The following is a 22111-nucleotide window of genomic DNA, read 5'->3' as shown; positions in this document are numbered from 1 at the left end:
GCGCTCCTCCCAGCATAACCCACTGAATAGAATTTACTTTCCATTCAGAAACGGGTTCTTCGCCATTAACAGAACGGGGGTTTTTGTCATTGACTCTGCACTGTGAAAGCCGACCAAATTTGTCACTAATTGACGTGCAGTAAATTGAATCCGTTAATTTTTCAATTCAAGGCTAAACTGCTTAATGACCCTACGACTGCATCTATTTTAAAACTTGTTTGGTAGTCAATTGTATCGTTTAAGCGAAGTGTTAACACGTATAAAGAAAGTAGGCTACCTCGCACAACAACCACAACAAATCAGTTCCTGGCTGCAATGTGTCCCAGCTACGTCTCTCACTGTCTTTATTTATAGCTTGATGAACTATGCTTTCAGGTGCGGCAGACGTTTTTGGTGCCAGTATCTTATTATAAATCACAGTGCTGTCTAGAAGGCGGGGTCCTTTCATTGAGTAGGCCTATAAAAGCAAGCGAAAAGTGATCCGTTCAATTACGTGGCATTCTGCCAGGCCGAATTGAAGGAAATGGAATTCACCTGTCGCGAACTGTGGTGGGTGTTCGTCACGAGAAATCGGTGTGTATGTAGGCTACGTGCCTTCCAGTGCACGAATGCTTTTAATTGCGGGTGTGTTCGTCTGCTGTGTGTGTGTGTAAGGGGGATGTTTGATTCCCAGCGTAATTGCAGAGCACGGGGTTGTGTGGATTACTGTGGAGATTGAAAGTGCTCTCTGAAGCGAAGCTGTGGAATAGTTAGCTCTATTTCAGCTCTTAACCAGTCACGGCTCATCTCTGTGGAGTCAGGCTGTAGGATACTGTGCAAGACTGGGGGACGGGTACAGGTGTAAGATGGGTGAGGGGCGCAGGCCTTTTCCCAGCAAACTCGGAGGAGAATGAGAAGAACGGTGCTACCAGTAAATACACGCCTCTATCAGAGACCGCTCACAAGAGCATGGGCACTGAGCCTCACCTGTTGCTGGTTTCCCGTTAAAATCCAGTCAGGCGCCAGTCTGTTCAGCTCCGATGACTCGCGACTGACATTGAATTGCATTCTTGCCGGTTTTCGTTCACAGTCAAATAAAGGTAGAAATTGTTCTTCAGTGGGATTCTGCTATCTGTCAGTTTTGTTGTAGTCGCCCTTTTTTGTGCACGTCATAATGGGTCCCCGTGTGCTAACAATGTGAGGAAGGGAGACGGAGAATTGGACAGAACAGAAACCGGTGTTTCGATGATGGCGGTACATATAGCCTCGACTGTCTCTCTCCCGCATCTGTCAGTGGGAGACAATTACGGATTTAAGAGCAGCTTTGGCAACTCCTTAGGCTTAGAATCACGGTGACAGGGAGCGCCGAATCCAGAGAATTTATGGACCAATTTTCTTTTGCGAAGGGGAGAAGGGGGTTTATTGCTAATTTGTGATTTTCATAATGCTTTTTGCCACTGTTGATCCAAAAAATCCTGCTGACCGTTAATGCATTTTCTGTGTGGTATCAGTGTGTTAGATTTGATTTCTCGCCTTCCCGAAGTGTCCGTAGGAACAGTATGAGGAAAGGGCGCCCAGTAGGCGAACTACCTCCATGCTACGTCGCCGGTACCACCCGCAGACGGAGCACGACAGAGCGACTTTGTCCTCAGCGTTCCTGCGCTGTCAGGGTGTAAGACACTGGGGCCTTGGCTAGGATAGTCCCGCTAAATGCTGAATGAATATCGCTACTCGATTCAGTCGGAGTCAGGGTCCAGCGCCACAGGCTTTCAGCCTGTATACAGCAGTCTGGGCCCCTTTGGGTCACATTAGCGACCTGCTTTTGGACGCAGACCCACTTCCAGCTGTTGCATTTTGGTTAAGCCTGTTTTAAGGGCACAGTTCACTTGCGCGCAAAACACATTTTTCTGTGTTAGGTATTCTTACTAGATCTCTGATCGCTCATACAAACCAGAAGGGACCAGAAGGGTCTGTCCATAATCAGAGGACAACCTCATTCAACGGCAAAAAAATCTCATTTCAGAGTCAACATTAAAAACGGTGCAAAAGGGTAAAAAATACTGCGTAAAAACAGGGCACACGCACATTCACTATTCTAGAAAAAGCACAGATAATACATTGTGTACATAAGTTGAAGTTCACCAATGATATGCAGAAGATTTAGATTTCATTAGTAAGTTGTATAAATCCCCCGTTACAACAGAAAATAACTTGTTTCACACAGAATAGTAAGCAACAAAGAAACAAGTCACACTTTCACACCACACCATCTAAAACCAGTCAATTCTGAAGGAGTACCATAACAGAGAGCAAACTCCAATAATTTCTTGTGCACAATGAAACATGTTTTAATACACTTCTTGACACATGCATATTTATTCATTAACAGTGCTAGAGGCAGGTTAAGACAGTTTAAGTTCACGCTATTATGTTCCAAACAAGGAGACAGATAATTGTGTTAGTTGAACAGATGCATTTAACAGAACATATTGCATGGTATTAAACATACAGTCATTGAAATTAGAAGCCCTCATATAGAAACCTTTAATTAGAAAGGCTTTTAATCGGAAAAGCTTTATCATTCTTTCTTCTGTGCGAAGGAAGGGGAGACTCAGTCCATTAAGGCTTTTATGCGCTTGTATCCCGCTTTAATGGTGTGGAAGGCAACCTCCTCACTTTTCCGGTCAGCTGTATATGACAATGGGACATATGTGAACAGCTACAGCCCTGTGAAGCTAAAAGACTCAGCTGTGATGTTCTCTCTCACTGCCATCTGTTGTGTTCTTATTCTCTGAGTCTTGTTGATCCTTTTTTTTTCTTTTTCTGTAAAAATCCTTGTGACTGTGTCTTCGTAAAAAATCAATGCAAAAATATAGCTGCAAGCAGCAATTCCTGGGGTCCAAGCAGCATAAACAACAGTTGCCAAACACAGAAATTATGATGGCAGATACCAACAGTGAGCTCCAACATGCTTGGGACAATATATATATACTGTATATGTAATATGATTTGTCTCTGTACTCCACAATATGATTTGTCTCTGTACTCCACAATATGATTTGTCTCTGTACTCCACAATTTTTGGTTTCAGCATGTAGAAATGACAGTAATTTAAAATACCCCTGCCCCCCATTTCATAATGTCATAATTCATGATGTCTGGGACAAATGGTGTCATGTTTTTCTGACTAGTCGAGTGTGTTCAATTGCTTCCTTAGTGCAGGTATAAGAGCTTTCAGTTTTGAGTCTAGTCATTTGATTTCCTTTGGAGTCTGTTATTTGTATTTGTCAGCATGAGGACCAGAGCTGTTGCGATGAAAGTCAAGGAAGCCATTATGAGGCTGAGAAATGGGGAAAAAACTGTCATAGATGTTGGGTAAACCTTAGGCTAAACAAAATGAACTATTTGGAACGTAAGTAAGAAGAGAGAGCAACGGGTGAGCTCAGAAATCACAAAGGGCCTGGTAGGCCAAAGACCTCTATAGTTGATTATCAAAGAAACCATAATAAAAAAAACCCCTCAAACAGCTGTCCAACAGATCAAAAACAGTGTTCAGGAAGCGGATGTGAATCTGTCAGTGACTACTGTCCACAGAAGACTTCATGAGCAGAAATACAGAGGCTACATTGCAAGATGCAAACCACGATTTTGATGCAAAAACAGGATGGGCAGGTTACAGTGTTCTAAGAAGCACCTAAAAGAGCCTGCAGAGTTCTGGGAAAAGTTCTGGTGGATAATTGAGATTCCCAAGATTCACTTGTATCAAAGTGATGGCCAGAGCTGCAACGTCTTCCCAATGGGCAAACTACCTCCACGCTAGGTCACTGCTACCTCCCACAGACAGAAAAGCAACAGGGCAACAACATCGTCGCTGTGTCTCTTTTGTCAGTGTGCCGTCTGGGGGAACGATGTCTTGGTTTAAAAAAATCAGATGGCCACCAGATCCTGACTATGTATGTGTATGACTGTATGCAAGTGCAGTAAGGCTAGCTTGAGTTTTCATTTGTGGAGCAGCAATTGAGTCCATTGAAGCTGGACAGCTAAGGATACTTTACACGTAAAAAGAGTCAGCCCATAAGAGGAGCCCTCTTTCATGGCCCCTATATTGGAGTAGCAATCTGGTCAGCATATAGATGGTGAATTGTTGAATTGCACTGCCTGAGAAGTGGAGGCTTTCACCACTGTTGTTCATGAAGTTTATTCATGGATTTATTTTTAGCATATTTACCCATATTTTTTTCTGCCTGGTTTGGAATTTGCCTCCTGAGTTAGCGGTGGGCTATGCATGCCCGTTGCCCGCGGCATGAGAACAACGGCTGAAGAACGTTTTCCACGCTCCAGGCATCACTGGCTATGTCTGAATCTGTGCACTTGCCTACTATTGAGTGTACAAGTTGCATATAGCTTGTATACTCACTAGTTGGCAAGTGTGCTGATTTGGACACGGCCAAAGTCAGCTGGTGACATCACCTATGTGTGAACCAGTGGCTAAAGGGCAAAGCCTGCTCTCACGGTGAGTCTTTAGCAGCTAGGCTACTAACAAGCATTAGCAATATTTATTACTCCCATAAAATTCAGCTTATAAACCAGCACCAGAAGTTACAAATGGAATATTTTATGACCGCAATTAGTGTTATTGTTCTTGGCTACTTCCAGATGAGAGAGGAGAACGCCTTCTTCCCATTCCACCTAAATGTCAGACTGCAGGAATGTGACATTGGTTGGAAGTGTTCCACTTGTATTTGAAGATAATTTGGGGAATAAGAAGACCAGTTTTGAAGTCTGGTGATTGAATTGTATTTGCCCCATGATGCTGTGCCTGTTGTTGCTAGTTGGCATACTAGTCTTATATTGGCAAGTGTGCCTCCATTCATTTCTCTGCTAAGCCTTTTTCTGATGCATTGTGATAGGTTGAGAAGTGGGGGCCCCTGGTTGGTCAGTCAGGTAGGGCACTCGCCACAAGCACAGACCAGCTCCCACTCTCAGGCTCAAGCCTCATTAGTCTCTGTAAATGGCTGTGGCTGGGGGGGCACAGTCGGCTTTGCCCAATGGGGATTGGGTGGGTTGAGGTTGGTTTTCTCTCATTAGCCAGCCAGGTACCCACAGGCTGCCAGCTGTCTCTGCGGAGAGTCCCACGCTGGACTTGAGCACCCAAAAGCTGTACCACCTCTGGAGGCATAGTGTCACCGTGCAAATTGCTAGGGAGTTAGGCTACATGAAGTGTATTTTCTTGCTTTAGAGCACAGACCTTTAGGTGCCCTGATACCAGCCATTGTAAAAGCAGGCATGTTGTCAGAAACTACAGCTAGTGAACTATCCCCTTAAGTACCTTTCTCAGAGGTGCACCAGGAGTGCCCCAGGAGGGAACCAAACACAGGGAGGTACTCTGCGGGATTGTGGGTAACAGAGGCCCACCTTGTGGGATTAAGGGAAATGGGAGCATGTTGAAGACCTGGGCCAAGTCCAAATCAGCACACTTATTTACTCTTGAGTATAGTTGTTGAGTACACTGGATGAGAGAGTTATTCAGTGGGCAAAATTTTCTCTGAATCTAGTGTACTTCCCAGGATGACAATCTTATTTCCAGGGTTTTGCTGAGTGTCTTTGGGAGCATACTTTTCAGGAAGTAAGCAACCATTTTGGTTGCATACATATGACACACAGCTTCGCTTCAAAATGAGGAGTAGTTTTGCTGATTTTTTTTTCTTCATCAACAACGACGTGTAAGTGTGGCCGCAAGGGCGGAACGTCTTACGACTCTTCCACAGTCCAGATAGAAAATAGTATGGAGGATAATTTTTCGCATACAGCCCATCACATACTAAAAGGTATGCACTAAACAGTATGCCATATGCTTAGTAGACAGTACGTACTTTGAAGACACGGTAGTTAGGGGGCTGACTGAGACGCAGCCCCGGTCGGCACTCTGTTTGTTCCTCTGTGTGTGGACAGGTCTGAGCCGTGGAGTCTTCTGTGGGTTTTACAGATGAGCCTGTCAGCATTAGTCGCTTGAGCAATACGTTACCCGAGTGATCCATGTTTAAGCGTCCCCAGCATAATTATCACATTAAATTCCTGCCCTTACCGCCATTAATCAGCTGTCTGATAATTGGCAAAGGGAGAACCGCTAGCGAGAGTGCCTGGCACTCAAAGGCAAGACCCTTTGAAGCGAGATGGGGGGGCGGGGGGGGGGGGGGGGGGGTTTCGAGGAGAGGTGGCAGGAGGGAGCGGGCAGTTCCGCCTCAGGTCTGGACGTGTTTCTGTGGCTTCCAAAGGAAGACGGTTTATTATCCATGCCCACAACATCACAGTCGGAACAGGCCGCCCACAGTGTCTGTCGGGTTCAAATCTGTGATCCGCAAATTTACAAATATTATGTGGTGTTTCGACAGTTACTTGCGCCCCTCAAGGCGAAGATGCCGTTGAGCGGAAAAAAGTGACGGCATATTTTAAATATTTTGCGTTATCACCTTGTCCCAGCCAATGCGATGCACTCCGACGTTTGTGATTCGCGGATTCCGGTACCATGCAAATATCCAAGTAATAATTGCATGAAATGTATGATATGGAAATTCTAGGGCCAGTATCAGTAGCCAAAATCTGTCTGGCCATATTGGTGATGCTGATACTGATACCTACTTTTTTTGCATTACATCACAAATACAAACTGTGACCACGTTTGAGGTGTACGTGAGAGACACCAGTAGACAGCAGATTCCCGCAGGATCCAGTTTCTAACAAACACTGAGGTGTGCCTGCATGTCTGTGGGCCCTGCTACCCAGGCTATTGCCAGTTTCTCTGCGCTCTATTATTAAGCCGACAGCATGACCTTCGACAGGCACTGAGTCTTCTGTTCAGCTTTGTTCTGAGTTTGACTGGGGAAAAAAATGTGATATATTAAAACTTAATAATATATTAAAATATATTTAGTTCGTTTGCAGCATCGGCGGTGCATCGAATGCTTGGCCCATCTGTTGCATATGTGTTGCATCATCACATCAGGCCATGATATCAGCCATAATCGTAGCATCAGTTTTAATACCAATTTTATTACCTAATTTTTCACATCCTGCGTCACTCAAGAGTCACAATTTGCAAGTGTACCGTTTAGGCATTTGGCCAACGCTTTTGTACAAAGGGACTAACAAAAGGTGCATTTAACATGGCACGCAAACCTCCACCCACAAGAGCTGGAGCAAAGGCATTAATCAAGTCACTGTCTGTGTGTGCCACAGGTTAAAGGGAGTGTGAGTGTTTGTAAGTGTTTGGCAGAATCCCAGTGTGTGTTTTTTTTATCAGCCAGTTCTAGCTCCGATCTGGGCTTTGTGGTTGTAATGTGGCCCAGGGCGAGTGCTGGCTCTTGCTGAATTGGGAAGGGTGACCTTTCTGCCTGCGCGTTTTCCCTGCCCGATCCGCTGTAACCCGATTGGCCTTCATGCTGTCGCTGTGATGCTTTGCCTGGAGCCGCAGGCCAGGAGGTGATGCTGTTCACCGTGTAACTCCGGCCAAACCAGATTATACTGATTACAGGTCAGACGAGCACATCATCAGGATCTTTACACAAATCTTGCATCTGACCTGTTCACCGCCATTGTCGCAGGTTTGGTGTGTTTATAGGAGGCGTCCCACAAGTGCCATATTCATACTTTGCATTTTCCAAAGGCTTTCTGTTCTCCTATAGAGAGAGCAATTCCAGAATTTACAATTATACGATTTTGGGCTGCTGGGTGGCTCATCCTTGTACTGTTTCAATGTGTGAATGGACCCCATGGTCTGGTATCAAATCCAGACTACAAAGGGATGAAGTATAATTGGCTGATCGGCCTGTCAGCCCATCCAGTGCCCATAGCATGCTTGCTAAAGCGGCATACGATAGAGCAGTTACAGTGTGCTTTGCTGGAGTTTAAACCTCAGGTTTAAATCTCTAGGATGCAGACCTGTATTACAACTGGAACGTCTGATCCTTATTTCACAGATTTGGATAGCCCTTCCAGTTGTTATGTAGTTCTGTGGTCTGCAGGTCTAAACTCTAGCTAAGCACACTGCAATTGACGCGAGGTGTCGTGCACTGAACCAGCTGAAACAGGAAGGCTTTCAAAAGCAATCAAAGCAATCAAAAGCAGCAGGTGCATCTCTGAAGCTTCCAACTGCAATATTGCAGAAGAATCTGCACACTGTGAACATTCATTGTCCAAAAAGAAAAGGAAAGCAAATGAAAAATCAGTCTCAGTATGCAAAAACTATACACTCGCATGTAAGCGCACGATTAAATTAATATTTTATTTCTGCTAAATACATCGAGCCCTCTGGCACTGTGTCTTGCACTGCTGTCTGCTTTACACACCACATCTCTTGTGTTCAGTGTGGGAGATTTGACCTAAACCTGTTTGTTTATCCTTGATGAGGCAAAAAAAAAAAAAAAAGTGCTTCACTGCCTTCCAGAATGTTCCTTTTGTTCTGGTCAGATAGCATGCTAGTTCAGGAACGTTCACGTTAAATCCTTTTTTTGCCCTTGCGTGTCTTGTGCTGTGAAATGGTGATTAGTCCCTAGAAGGGCCAGTCGAGGCCAGTCGAGGCCAGTCGAGGCCGGTCGAGGCCGGTCGAGGCCGGTCGAGAGCTGTTGTTCGGGGGCGAGGCAGTCTGCTGTTCCAGGGACGATTTGAGTTCTGCGCACAATGGGAAGGACGCATAAAATGGGGGCTGGGGGAACGGCTCTTTGTTGCGCTGGCAGCTGATGAAGGGCTGTTAACAAAATGGATTCCCGTCGATGACACTTCCTTCATCTGCGTTGCCTGTTGATGTAATCTCGTAATAATTGAACGCTAACATTTTTCTAGATGATTTTCCAAAGCGTTCAACCCTGAGAACTTGAGAACGCTCTGCCCACCCACCGCCTCGACTAGAGTTTGGCCATTCAGCTCATCAAGGCTTGCCTACAGTCTAGAGCAGAGGTGGGCAACGAGGGTCGTGTCTGTTTCTGGTTTTCATGCCAACTTCTGGCCTTAATTACTTCGCACTAACATTTATGCTGCCTGACATTTTACCTACATTTCTTGATAAGTGCATGAATGACAGCCAAAGACTTCTTGCTTCCCTATATGGAGCGTTTTACTGTGATCTAATCTGCAACTTATCCAGTGTTGGTGTAGGTAACTAATTAGGTCATTTTCCTGGGGTAATTGGTGGAAACAGAAACCTGCATACACACCGGTCTAGAGGGTATCCAGTACTGTGTTAAGCCTGAACCCCTTTAAGTACCATTAAAGTACCATCACCGGCACAATATGACCTGACAAGCTGTTCCACACACCGACTACTGTTAAAAGATACAGCCTGATATCTGTGCAGAATTTGCCTTTAATTGATTTCTCCCAGTGCCTCAATGTTCCTCTGACAGAACTCAATCCTTTTCATTGAGCTGATATTTGCAGTATTGTGAAGTGGTATTGGGAGTACCATAGATACTGTGCTTTCGATTCCCGAGCCGTAATGTTTGAATATCCTTAGCACACAGCACGCACAAAGGAGTCGGTTAGCGGTTTGGTCTTTTTTTGGATGTTTTCCAAAAACAGCATTGTCGACTCGAGACCTTGGCTTTTGTTTTGGCAGAATGTCATCATGCTTTTGGTTGTTTTGACTGAGAGATGAGGTCATGCTTACTTGGGACAGCCTGTGTGACAGCCTTGTTCCCCACCAGTCTACTGATGTGCACCCATGCTCATAGTTTCAAAATTCTGCCATTAAAAAAATATATATTTTGAATGATATTTCTAAATGTTCACCAGCTTACTATAAATGAAAGCCTGCTGTTAAGCACTTACTTGCCATCCCAACTTAATATCCTGTATCCAGACAGCCTGAAATGGCTGAAACATTTCATATGGTAAAAACATAATGCACATGCGCACATATCAACAGCTGCCACCGATGCTCCTAGACTTGGTCTGTTTGTGAGGCCTTGGACAAAGCCACTTTGTGGGCTGATGGTGTTCCATCCAATCAGATCTCTTTCAGAGAGTCAACCTCAAAGGTGGGGTGCTGTGGTAGGCTGTGCAGGTTTGGGCTGGTGTTCCCCAACCAATTTGTTTATTTTCAATGTCTCTGCCACAGGAATGGCAAGAAAGTGTCTGTCTGAGAATATTCTGGAACACATGGAGTTAAAACACATGCCAGATCACCAAGATAATGTTGTCAGGTTTATTGCTTCTCTGAGGGAGTCCAAGCCTTTCCTCTGAGATGTCAGAGTAGATTAATGTTCTGTTTTGCCTCTGATGCTGGGAATATTAGCCAGAATTTTCCAGTATGAAACAAGCCTAGTCTTTAGATTTGACACAGCTGTGTTTGAATATTGCCTTGCAGCTACGAATCAGGGGTGTCATAACACAAACAGACAAATAAGAAAACTGTGTCATTAACAGCTTTGCTTGGTGTTAGAAAGCACCAGATTCTGTCATGACGTGTGTCACTTTGCATGCATCAGGATATCAAAGAGAACTATAATAACACACCCTTTTAACCACCTGTGCACCTGTCATGTCGTCTATCAGATGATGTCAGAATGGGGGCGGGACCCTGAGGAACAGTGCTTCACATATTTTCCAATGAGACTTGGTTTTCTGAAACAACAAAGACCAATGAATGGCCTAAGTGTGTTGCAACGGACCATAGCAGGCTGCCTTTTATCCCTGATCGTCCTGTTTCGAATGCCCAACTGTATTTTCAAGGCTGTTTCCTCTGTGACTTCAGAAGTGAGCAGGCACACCGCAAAGGCCTGTGTGACCAGCAGAGGGTGCCGGTGAGCAACGAGACATGGGCTGTGTCCCAGTGAGAATACTTGCCTACTATTGAGTATACATGTTGTAATTGTTTACCCCAAACTTTCATTAGGGAGTCTCACATACAGCTCCGGTGATGGACCTCATCAGCCCCCCCCCCAGCCCCTGATTCGTTGAAGGGCCAGATTTGGTGAAGGGGCAGATTCAGTGAAGGGGTAGATTCGCTTAAGGGTCAGAATCAGTGAAGGGTAACCGTAGGGTTCGCATTGTTCCCTTACTGATGTGGAGCTCTCCGGTTGCTTTCTGTGGGTAATAGGCACTACATCACACCCATTATCTGAGCCTCTTCCACACCTGCGGCGTCTACACACCCAATCACAGGCTGCGAAGCTATGAGGGAGAGGCCCGGGAAACTGACCATTCAGAGGTGCAACGTGCCTGCTGTCTGTCCCAGGGGAACTCCCCCACCTCCCCACCTCCTCACCCCCTCACCCCAGAGTGGTGTTGGGTTTTGCTGGGGTAATGAAATAACGGAATTGTTTACTACCTTGCCGTTAGCCCCTGCAGGGTAATCCCTGACGCGGACGAACACCATGGTGGTTTTGCTCTGGTCCGTGAAGGATGAGGTGGCTATTGCATGTGATTCTGAACGATGGCCTGATATGGTAACTGCCCTGATGATGGTCTGGCGGGAAATTCCTTCCATCGCCGCTGTGTTATATTGTCTCCCGTTCAGTGTGCCGTTCTGGGAGTGTTTAATTTAGATAATGGCTTCAGGATCACGAAGCGAGATCCCAGTGATCCTACGGAACGACTTTGTCAGAAGTCCTCTCGGGTCTCTGGGCTGAAATACGGCCCATCTCCACGGCCAGAGTAACTACGCGTTTGGCTCAGAGACGTTAATTGTTTCCCTCGAACCAACGGCATGACATGACTTAACGTCAGCTTCCAGCTGTCCGGTCTCAGAGGAAAATGCAGACCGAGGTCTCCCTGATGTCCGTCCACAGACGATCCAATCAGAATTAGCCACTAATTCCAGACTGAGTGACGATTGGACGTAAATTCCCCCGTGGACCCGGGCCTCGGAGACGGCGCAGTCTGGTGCTTCCCCCGCGGAAGGGGAAGGGAGTGCAGGACAGGAGCCGCATTTTGGGCTTTTTCTCAGAGTGCTGGAGCTTTCCTCCACTGCTCTCCTGGAGCGGGGGGGGAGATTGATTGCTGTGTGACTCATTGCTGTGTTTCAGTGTTAAACAGGGAAGGATTTTAAATAGACATACCGGGGATGGGTACTATAATTGGCCGGTGATTTCAATTTGTATTTGAGGGGCCAGACGTGTAACTTGTTTCGACTCATCACCAGAACTTCCCCACTAAAGCTGTATATATGGGTAATGCTAAACCTGCACTTCTACACTATGTATGGTTCCTGGGCTAAGATTTTGTTCTCAGAAGGTTGGTCCCCAAGTATCGTTTCAACTCATGTCAGCTGTAGTTATGCTCCCTGATTATGAATGCTAAAATTGTTGATTCTTTTAAAACCCAGTTTTAAAGATTTATTTCTGTCTGAGCCTTTATTTAATTGTGGCTTAATTTATCTTAACTGTTAGCATCCTGGGGCACCCCCTTGTGAAGTGGCCTATATGAACGTACAATAGACGGAACAGATCTGACAAGCAAAGAACATGCATGCACATAACGTGTACTTGAATGCATATAAAAGTATAAAGGGGAACTGAACACAAGGAAGATTTGACCATAATATCAGTGTTATCTGGCCGGTACAGAGTACTGACCTTTGCCCTGTCTCAGTGTCAGTGGCTGTACAGCGTACTGATGCACGAAGAGAAGTGGCACGCTGCAAATGTAGCCACATTTGCATCTGAACGCCAGTACTGAAATGCACTTCTCAGTTTAGACTGCAAAAAAGTCTCTCTGAACAAGTGTTTTAGTCTCTTTTTTTTTCTTTCTCTCAAGTTGGAAACATTAGCTTGTTTTAAGTTAACCCTTTGCTTGACAAGTGAAATTGTCTTCTTGAAAGGAGTCAAACTGTCTCGCCTCATTTGGCAATCGTTTGTCCTATCTTGCAAAAGAGTAATAAAAATAAAAGAATTTATTTTTTATTTTCAGTTTTTTGCAGTGTAATTTGGTGCTTTGTGAATCTGGGAGGATAGCCTGTTTTTGCTGTGCAGAAGGGTTTACCTCTGATCGCAGGTCTCACTCTCAGACAGCTATTGGTGACGGTTGCCCGGGCCGACGGCTGGTCGCTAGGGAAACAGTGGTCATGTTGCTGGCCAGATGACAGTTGGGGCTGACAGCTGTATAGTGTCACTGGAGACTGAGAGACAGCCAGACAGAGAGACGAGTCATACGTGTGAGTTGTTACTTCAGTCCCCCTCACAGTAAGCCAGTTCTGCCACAAAGGACTCTGGGATAGTTCTGGGTCCGAAGCAGCTTGCACGGCGATGTTATGATTCCAGAGGCTGAACATATAAACACATTAATTTCATTGCATTTATTCACCAACGTGATTATTCACAACAATCCATTATTCATAAACATAAACATCCATTTTTAAATTGTGCTAGCACTTCTTTCCATTTCATCTGCCATTGGATATGGTTACAACTGAAAAAAAGATTTAACATACATTTTTTAAAGGAAAATGAAATGAAATACAGACATATATAACCTCTGGAGGCGTAACATTACCGTACGAGCTGCTTTTTATTTACCTGAAGTGTATTTTCTTTCTTTAGACCACAAACCCCCTGTTGCCTCTATGGCTGCCATTGTTATCAAAAAAACTGTAAACATTTAGTCTGTCTGGTCCAGCATTCGCTGGAACTGAAATGACATGTAAGAAACCTCCGAAAGTGAACTGCCCCTTTAGTAACGTCTGCCGACCTCACGGCCGGATGCCCCCCAGCACCTGATGCTCCGGCCCCGTCTGTACGTGAGGCTTGTCATGTTCAAACGAAGCCACCGCTAGCGGAGTGGGCTAGCGCTGAACGCAGCTGGCGGAGCCGGGAGGAGGCAGGCCAGCAGCTCTGCTCTTGACGCTAATGCTATTCTGAGCTTCATCGCTCTGCTCGGGGCTAAACCTACAGCTGCTCCGGCGCTGTTGTCATATTAAAGAGAACCATAGCCCTGCCAGCTGCTCCTGATCGTCCCTAATGTTGATGTAGCCTGAGATTAATATGCAATTTATTTATTTACAGACAAAAATGGGTGCTTTTTTAAAAAATAAAAAAAGAAAAGAAAAATGTAAGTAAGACAGATGCCTTGGAACTGGGGGGACAAAGCAGAAGTAAAACAAAACTGAGATGGTTTTCCAGGCACTCCAAAAGTACAAAAGGAAAAGGATAAATATCAGAGTGCCTGGAACGCTATCTCAGTTTTATTTATTTATTTATTTATTTATTTATTTATTTATTTATTTATTTATTTATTTATTTATTTATTTATTTATTTATTTATTTATTTATTTATTTATTTATTTATTTATATTTTGGTTTTGAATTATTGTTTCAGAATTTTTGGAAGTGCAAGGCAGTGTTCATCGCCTGTATGGTTTGCTGATTACTTTTTTTTTTCATATTACCATGACCATATTAATATGAGTATGTGACCATCATGGACTGTCTGTCTGTGTTAGTCTGAATCTGAGGGACTGAAGAGATGCAAATGCTCACAGACCCAGACACACACACACATAGGGACACAGACACACACACAGACACATACAGACACAGACACGCGGACACACATACACACACACATACGCAAACACATACATACACACAGGGACACACAGACACAGGGGCACACAGACACACACACACAGGCACACGCAGGCACACAGACACAGACACGCAGACACACATACACACACACACGCGCAAACGCATACATACACACAGACACACACACACAAACACACACACACACACAGGGACACACAGGCACACACACAGACACATATTCGCACACACACAAACACACACACACACAGGCAAACACACACTCACACTCACAGACAAATACACATAGAAACATGCTCACACACTCACACGCACACACACAGACACACAGGCACGCACACACTCACACTCACTCACACACACAGACAAATACACATAGAAACATGCTCACACACACACAGGCACACACACATAGAAACGTGCTCACACACTCACACACACACACACACACAGACAAACACACATAGAAACATGCTCACACACACACAGACACACACACACACAGGCACACACGCAGACACACACACATAGAAACATGCTCACACACACGCACGCACACACACACACACACACACACACACAGCACCAGTATTAGCATCATTGTAAGGTCCCGGTCTGTGCCTTTTATGAGCAGGATAACTACCATTCCCCGCCCTGCCGTATGTTCCCATGGCTCCCTGACGGCTTGGGGAAAGATGCTGTGCAGGTCACCTGCTCTGTTTAGTGCGCCTGTAAACCATTTGGCATTTAAATAAACCAAATGCTTACGGAGGCTGTTAGGCTTGCTGTACATATAATAAAAGCAGCATCACTTTTTATTGGGCGCAACTGGCCAGACTCTGAAGTACGAAGGCACGTGGTCTTCTTTCCCCACACCGCTGCAGCCTGTTTTCATTTATTTTATTTTGTCTTATTTTTTTTTGTCTTCATGATTTACCTGTACAATAGAATAAAATATAGTGAAATCGTTACATGGCTAAGAACTCTCTGTACATCTCCATTAATTATGCATGAATACCTTGTTTGTTACAAGTCTTGTGGGAATGCTGGATTACGCACACCTGAGAGAGAGAGAGAGAGAGAGAGAGAGATGGACAGAGAAATTATGTCAGGAGATGCATTAAATGTGAGTAGCGCTCACGTTAGATTTTCAGATTTTTTCCTCAATCTCTGCAGGTATTTTACTTGATAATAGCTTGTCTTATGCTGCTTTCTAGCCTCAGTGTTAGAAGCCATTATCGATAAGTATGGGCAGGCGGAAATGGCTCTCAGCTTGTTTCTGACCTTGCCTGGGTGATGGGGGGGGGGGGGGGGGGGTAGAGAGTCGGTGTGAGAATTGAGTAGGAGGTTATTAGACACTGAGGGGAGAATCCACCAAAGGATTGCACAGCTTTTACACCCGTTAAACCGTCGCAAGTACGAAAGAAGTAAGAAGGAAATTACAAATGATTGTTAAATTACTCCAGTGGATCGAGACAGCACGGAAACCTGCTTCCAGGGAGCAGTGACGTGGTGTGACTATTGGTCGTGCATATTTACATTCAGCGTCGTCCACATACATTTCAGTGCCAGACCGACTCATTTCTATGCAAATAGCTCAATGCAGGTATGTCTGATTCGCCAAGATGATTGCAAATTACCACTCACAGTAAACATATTGTTTACTAAGGTAATCTGAAACCTGGCAATAATGAGGTCTATTTTAAAACCATGCACTGTTGTATACAGTGATCATGGCAGCTCTTCTAGTTGCAAAAGGAAGACACAGGTAACATGTTAGGTGTGAAAGCGAGTGGATCTTCCTTATAAGGGTACATTACATTACATTACATTACATTCATTTGGCAGACGCTTTTATCCAAAGCGACGTACAAAAAAAAAAAAAATCGTAGAGCGTATTCGTTTAAAATCTGTTTACCATGCAGTCGGCCACACAGCAGCAGCCTTCTGACATTTTCTGGCAGGGGCATAGCTCAGAATGGTGGGCCCCCTTAAAGAATATTGCTCTGGGCCCTGCGTTTATTTATTTATTTATGTATTTATTTATTTATTGCTGTGGGCCCCCCAAAACTGTGGGCCCCTAGAATCATCACTACTGAACGCTAGAATGGCTTGAACCTGCCAACTGCAATTACCTATCTACTATAATTTTTTTTTTTTTTTTTTTTGGTCATTCAAAATAGTGAAATTCTTCTTTGCCGGGCATTCAACCAATCTTGACTGTGGCTCACCAATGACTTTTTTGTCATTGTAATTCTTAAACCATTATTTGTTTGCCAAGTACAATTTAGTCTTGTGTGATGCAGTCCATAGGGTGCCTGACTGTTGGCTGTGAATGATCTCCTACACAGACAGGGGTTTGAGTAGGGTGCCTGACTGTTGGCTGTGAATGAACTCCTGCACAGATGGGGGTTTGAGTAGGGTGCCTGACTCTTGGCTGTGAATGATCTCCTGCACAGACGGGGGTTTGAGTAGGGTGCCTGACTCTTGGCTGTGAATGATTCCTCCTGCACAGACGGGGGTTTGAGTAGGGTGCCTGACTCTTGGCTGTGAATGATCTCTCCTGCACAGACGGGGGTTTGAGTAGGGTGCCTGACTCTTGGCTGTGAATGCTCCCTCCTGCACAGACGGGGGTTTGAGTAGGGTGCCTGACTCTTGGCTGTGAATGATTCCTCCTGCACAGACGGGGGTTTGAGTAGGGTGCCTGACTCTTGGCTGTGAATGATCTCCTGCACAGACGGGGGTTTGAGTAGGGTGCCTGACTCTTGGCTGTGAATGAACCCTCCTGCACAGACGGGGGTTTGAGTAGGGTGTCTGACTCTTGGCTGTGAATGATCTCTCCTGCACAGACGGGTGTTTGAGTAGGGTGCCTGACTCTTGGCTGTGAATGATCTCCTGCACAGACGGGGGTTTGAGTAGGGTGCCTGACTCTTGGCTGTGAATGAACCCTCCTGCACAGACGGGTGTTTGAGTAGGGTGCCTGACTCTTGGCTGTGAATGATCCCTCCTGCACAGACGGGGGTTTGAGTAGGGTATCTGACTCTTGGCTGTGAATGATCTCTCCTGCACAGACGGGGGTTTGATCCCCAGCATGGCACTTTATCAGCTCTGGTTCCTCTAGCTGTTATCCTCTCTGCTTACTTCCTGCCCAAATTAAACAAAAATGGTGGATGTCCTACTCTCCTTTAAAAAAAAAGAAAAGAAAATTCCTTCTAAAATGACAGTTAAATTCAAATAGAGGTGTGAGTGAACCTATCCTTTGAATTTGTGTATTCAGAGATACCTTCACACCAAGACCTGTTTTTGAGTACAAAAAGAAAAGGAATTGAGCTCAGACAATTGAGAGAGGATGCAGCCAAAAATGTAAACTGCTGTGCACAGACTATGGAACAAGCTACGGCCCTCCCTCAGATGAGATCTTATGAAGGCTGGTGTTGACCGAAACATCTACAAAACCGACCTATCATTCTACTTCTGACCTAGTTTCCTCCTAAGAAGAGGTCAGTTTAAGTAGTGGCCTTTAGGTGACGTAGTCGTAGAATATGGATAGCAGTTAGATTCAGAGCATTGGCCAGCTCCCCTGAACACTGCTGAAAGCCAGCGGCAAGGGAATTCTCCAAGGCGCTGAATATAATTGGTGCTTAAGGTTGTGACATTGTAAATGAGGTATTTCGGCATACGCTACACGTGATATCCAATAAATTTGTACAAAATATAATAATCATATGGCAGTGTTTGTGACATGGTGTAATTGAATTAGCTGTCAGTGCCATGCACTCTGTCTGCTTGCATTGGTTGAATATTTTTTTGGAAAATTTATTCCGTACAATATTTTACATGATATATTTTATATTTTACGGAGTCTTTGCTCAAATGGAGGACCCCACCTTTTCCTGAATTTAGTTAGACATGTTTTCTTTTCCTCCTTTTAAGATCATTCCATATTTTATTAAATCTGTTCTAACGTGTCAAACAGCATATATGGTACTGTATCTTTTCATAGAATTTGGTGAATGAATCAAAAATTTTAATGGATAATGAATTTTTGAGTTTATTATATTAAAGAACATATAATGAGTTGTTTATAAAGACCAATACAGGTAATGTCAATCATCTTGAAATCAGAAATAGATATTATAATCCAGAAATGCATTCAAGGCATATTTAAGGGGAATACATGCCCCTTCTCATCAGAAGGGAAACCAGATTTGGATTATGAAATAAATGAACTGAGGAGGCAAATTACCACCATAGAGAAAAAACATAAGAAACCAATGAAAAGAAGATTTGATTAAAATGCAAAAATCTTAATTAGAACTTGATCATTTCCTGTTAAAGAAAGCTAATGACTATAGACACAGCTCGAATGAACTTCATTATACATTTGGAAGTGAATCTGGTAAGCAGCTAAGCTCATTAGTTATTAAAAAAAAGAACCCTGTAAGCCTGAAGGATCCAGGTATGAATACAGACACAATTGGGCAGTGTTGCCAGATTGGGCAGATTCCTGTCTAATTGGGATACTTCTTTCTGTGCTTCTGTGAAGGGAAAAAAGGCTTTGGGTGGGTTCACCATTTTAAAATCTGGCAACACTGCAATCAGGTATTAATCAGCAATTTCAATCATCCATCCATCCATCCATCCATCCACCCATCCATTATCTATACTCACTTATCCTGGCCAGGGTAATTTCAGTCATTTAACATGGAATTGTATAAATCAGAATTAAAACAAGAACCCTCTTTTTTTTAAAATCAATAAATCTGAAACGCTGATCTATGGAAGAAAAGGATGACGCCAGTGAAGACAATGGAAAGAGAACTCAAATGTGCTGTTAAGAGCTTTGCTTTAAAAAAAGCTCCTGGAATGGGCGATCTTCCTAAAAAATTTTATTTTGGTCAAGTATAAATGCCCTTTTTATGCAAGTTTCACATGACGCTCAAATGAATCATACACTTCCACTAACAATGTACTGAGCAACTATCTCTGTAATACCATGTATTGACATGATAAAAACAGTCTTTAAATTGCCAAAGCCACAAGTATACACAAATGGAATTTTCTCCTAACCTTTCTCCTTAAGCAGGGGTATGGGACAAGGATGTCCTGTATTGTCCTCCCTGTCAGCGCACTGAATTTGCTAAGAGCCTTAAAATATTTTAGTTGGAAATGAAGAGTATTAAATAACTTGGATGCCATATTAGTGCAAGCAAACCACAGCTATACATAAATACAATTTTCTTTCTTTAATTAAAGACCTTAAACCAAATCTTGACAGGTGGTCTGATTTGAAAATTAAATAAATGGGTAGAATAAATCCGCTTATGTTGATGTGGTTAAAAAACTTCTATACACATTCCAAACAATACCTATTGCTCCACTTAAATCTTTATTAAAGAGAGAAATTCAATTCTTACCTTTTCATCTGGTCTAGAAAAACACACCGTATAAGTAGGAAGATATTTACATTATCTCCGAGAAGAGGGGGGCTTATTTGGAGCTTTACCATCATGCTGTGCAAAAATGTTATGTTGATCATATTATTAACATTCTAAACGAGGAACCATGGATAGATATTGAAGATTACCAATTAAGCCTTAATTAATTTCTAGCCCCTTTCTCCAAGCGTAAAATTAAACCTGCAAATTTAATTATTAATAGTACCTTAAATGCATGGAAAATGTTTTTTAAACATGCTTGGGAAAGAAATAAACATCCTTAAATATATTCGTGTCTGGAATAATCCATCAATAACTGTTCCAAACACTCAGCTGTGCTGGTAATTGTGGATAAATTGTGGAATTATGAATTTATCAAATAAAACAAGTACAGTTTGCTCATTTTCTGAGCTTAGGGATAAAGATAAGCCAAATAATTATTTACATACTTTACAAAATATACAAAATATTATTTAAATTATTTAAATAACTACAAAATAAGAAAATGCTACTTTGAACTTGAACAATCCACTGTCACCACTGCAATTGAATTTAATCCAGATAAAAAAAAGAAGCTTGATAGGTAAAATACAAATTTTAGTTAAATCAGAAGTGAATGATGACCTATGTGAAAAAATATACAGTAAATGGAATAAGGATCTCAGTATTGTAAATGCTCAAATTAAATGAAACCGATGTTTGCAACTCACACATAAAATTACTGCTAATGAAAATGCACATCTAATTCAATATAAATTGATGACAGGAGTATATTAGAGTAGAGAGAAAATTCATTAGTTTGATACCGACTCCCCAATAGATGCTTGAAGGGCCACATTCAAAGTGACTCACTCACACATGCCTCTTGGTACTGTGAGAAAATCAGGAGGATTTGGGAGGATATTGAAGGATTGGTATCGAGGGTGTATAATTGCAAACTGACATTTGCACCCCAGTGTGTGTTTTTCAAAACATGGAAACTGTAAGATATCCAACTGGATGGCCGATCCTTCTCTCATCTTTAGTTTTTAAGAAGTTGATATTGAAACATTGGGAAAATACTGAAGCACCTACATTTCTGAAGTAGGAAACAATAATGACATTTTATTTGAGTATTGAGAGGACAATGTCAGAGGACCTTAACAAAGATAACCTATTGTTTGTGAAGAGCTCTGTGTTTGACAGTGAGTGTTTGTGAAGAGCTCTGTGTTTGGCTGTGAATGTTTGTGAAGAGCTCTGTGTTTGGCTGTGAGTGTTTGTGAAGAGCTCTGTGTTCTGAGCATCTGAATGAGTCTGGTGTGATGGGGAGGGGCAGATGGGGGGATTTAGAGGTGTGTTTATATTAGGGAACTGTAAGTAATTGATTGGCGGGCATTGGGAGGGGTCACAGATGTATTGATATCTTTTTTTCCTCTTTTACTGTTCTTGATATCCACTTGGATTTTGGTTAGAGATTTAATGAAATGAAGTATCCAATGTCAAAAAGTAGGCCAACATTTCCCTTTTCTGTCTGATGATGTATGTACAAAATAGTATAGTACAGTTGTACAAGACAAAAACACATCTACAGTACTGATTTTATGTGTGACTGAGTTCCATATCTGGAACATTTCTGTTGTAGATCACAGAGCTCACAATGAGGAGAAGAAAAAGAAAAAACTTCACACAAAGGTGAAACTTCCCTTTTCCAACCTTTTATGTAAATCCAATTAATTCCCTTCCAGGAGGGTGCTTGAACAATGAGCTTGGTATTACATCAAGTTGTCTTTAGGTAGCCACATATTCATAGCCTGGATCTGCGAACAGAATAATCAGGCATTTTCCCATTTTTAATCAATTATGAAAATCCAATCTTAATCTTAGATTGGGTTTAATTAGATATGTTCGTTTGAGTTTTTATCACTTCAGGTAATTCTCTGAATCTGTTGCGTGTTGCAAGGACTTTAGCCCGCGGCAATTCCCCATTTCTTTTGCAGTGATACGATTCTGTAGATTCCAAAAAAAAATTGTGGAAATACTGACACAGCAGCAGCATACTAAACACAACGGTTAATGTTAATTGGCACCGATCTGGCAACTCCCGATTTTAAAAAAGGACGGCTGTATCTTTGGCTATTTCATCATGCCGTTAAAACTGAATTAAAAAATTGAGACCTG

The 22111-nt window shown here is 43.1% G+C and overlaps 1 protein-coding gene across 2 annotated transcripts in view; it reads left to right on the top strand.

Moving 5' to 3' along the window:
• The window catches only part of kcnc4 (potassium voltage-gated channel, Shaw-related subfamily, member 4), a 46474-nt gene that overhangs the window by 2492 nt on the left and 21871 nt on the right, over positions 1–22111 (top strand). The window contains exons 1-2 of one of the 2 annotated variants that reach the window (XM_035382143.1): positions 327–375; positions 21576–21625. The exons of the other annotated variant lie outside the window; for it this stretch is intronic. Coding sequence (XP_035238034.1) covers positions 366–375; positions 21576–21625 — 60 coding nt within the window. The 5' untranslated portion in view covers positions 327–365. Of the gene's footprint in view, positions 1–326; positions 376–21575; positions 21626–22111 lie in introns of those variants that run through there. 2 annotated transcript variants of the gene reach the window in all.

The sequence above is a fragment of the Anguilla anguilla genome, chromosome 11, assembly GCF_013347855.1.
Source record: "Anguilla anguilla isolate fAngAng1 chromosome 11, fAngAng1.pri, whole genome shotgun sequence".
Lineage (NCBI taxonomy): Eukaryota > Metazoa > Chordata > Actinopteri > Anguilliformes > Anguillidae > Anguilla > Anguilla anguilla.
Note: the sequence above shows the minus strand (reverse complement) of the source record. Positions and strands in the feature narration are given on the sequence as shown.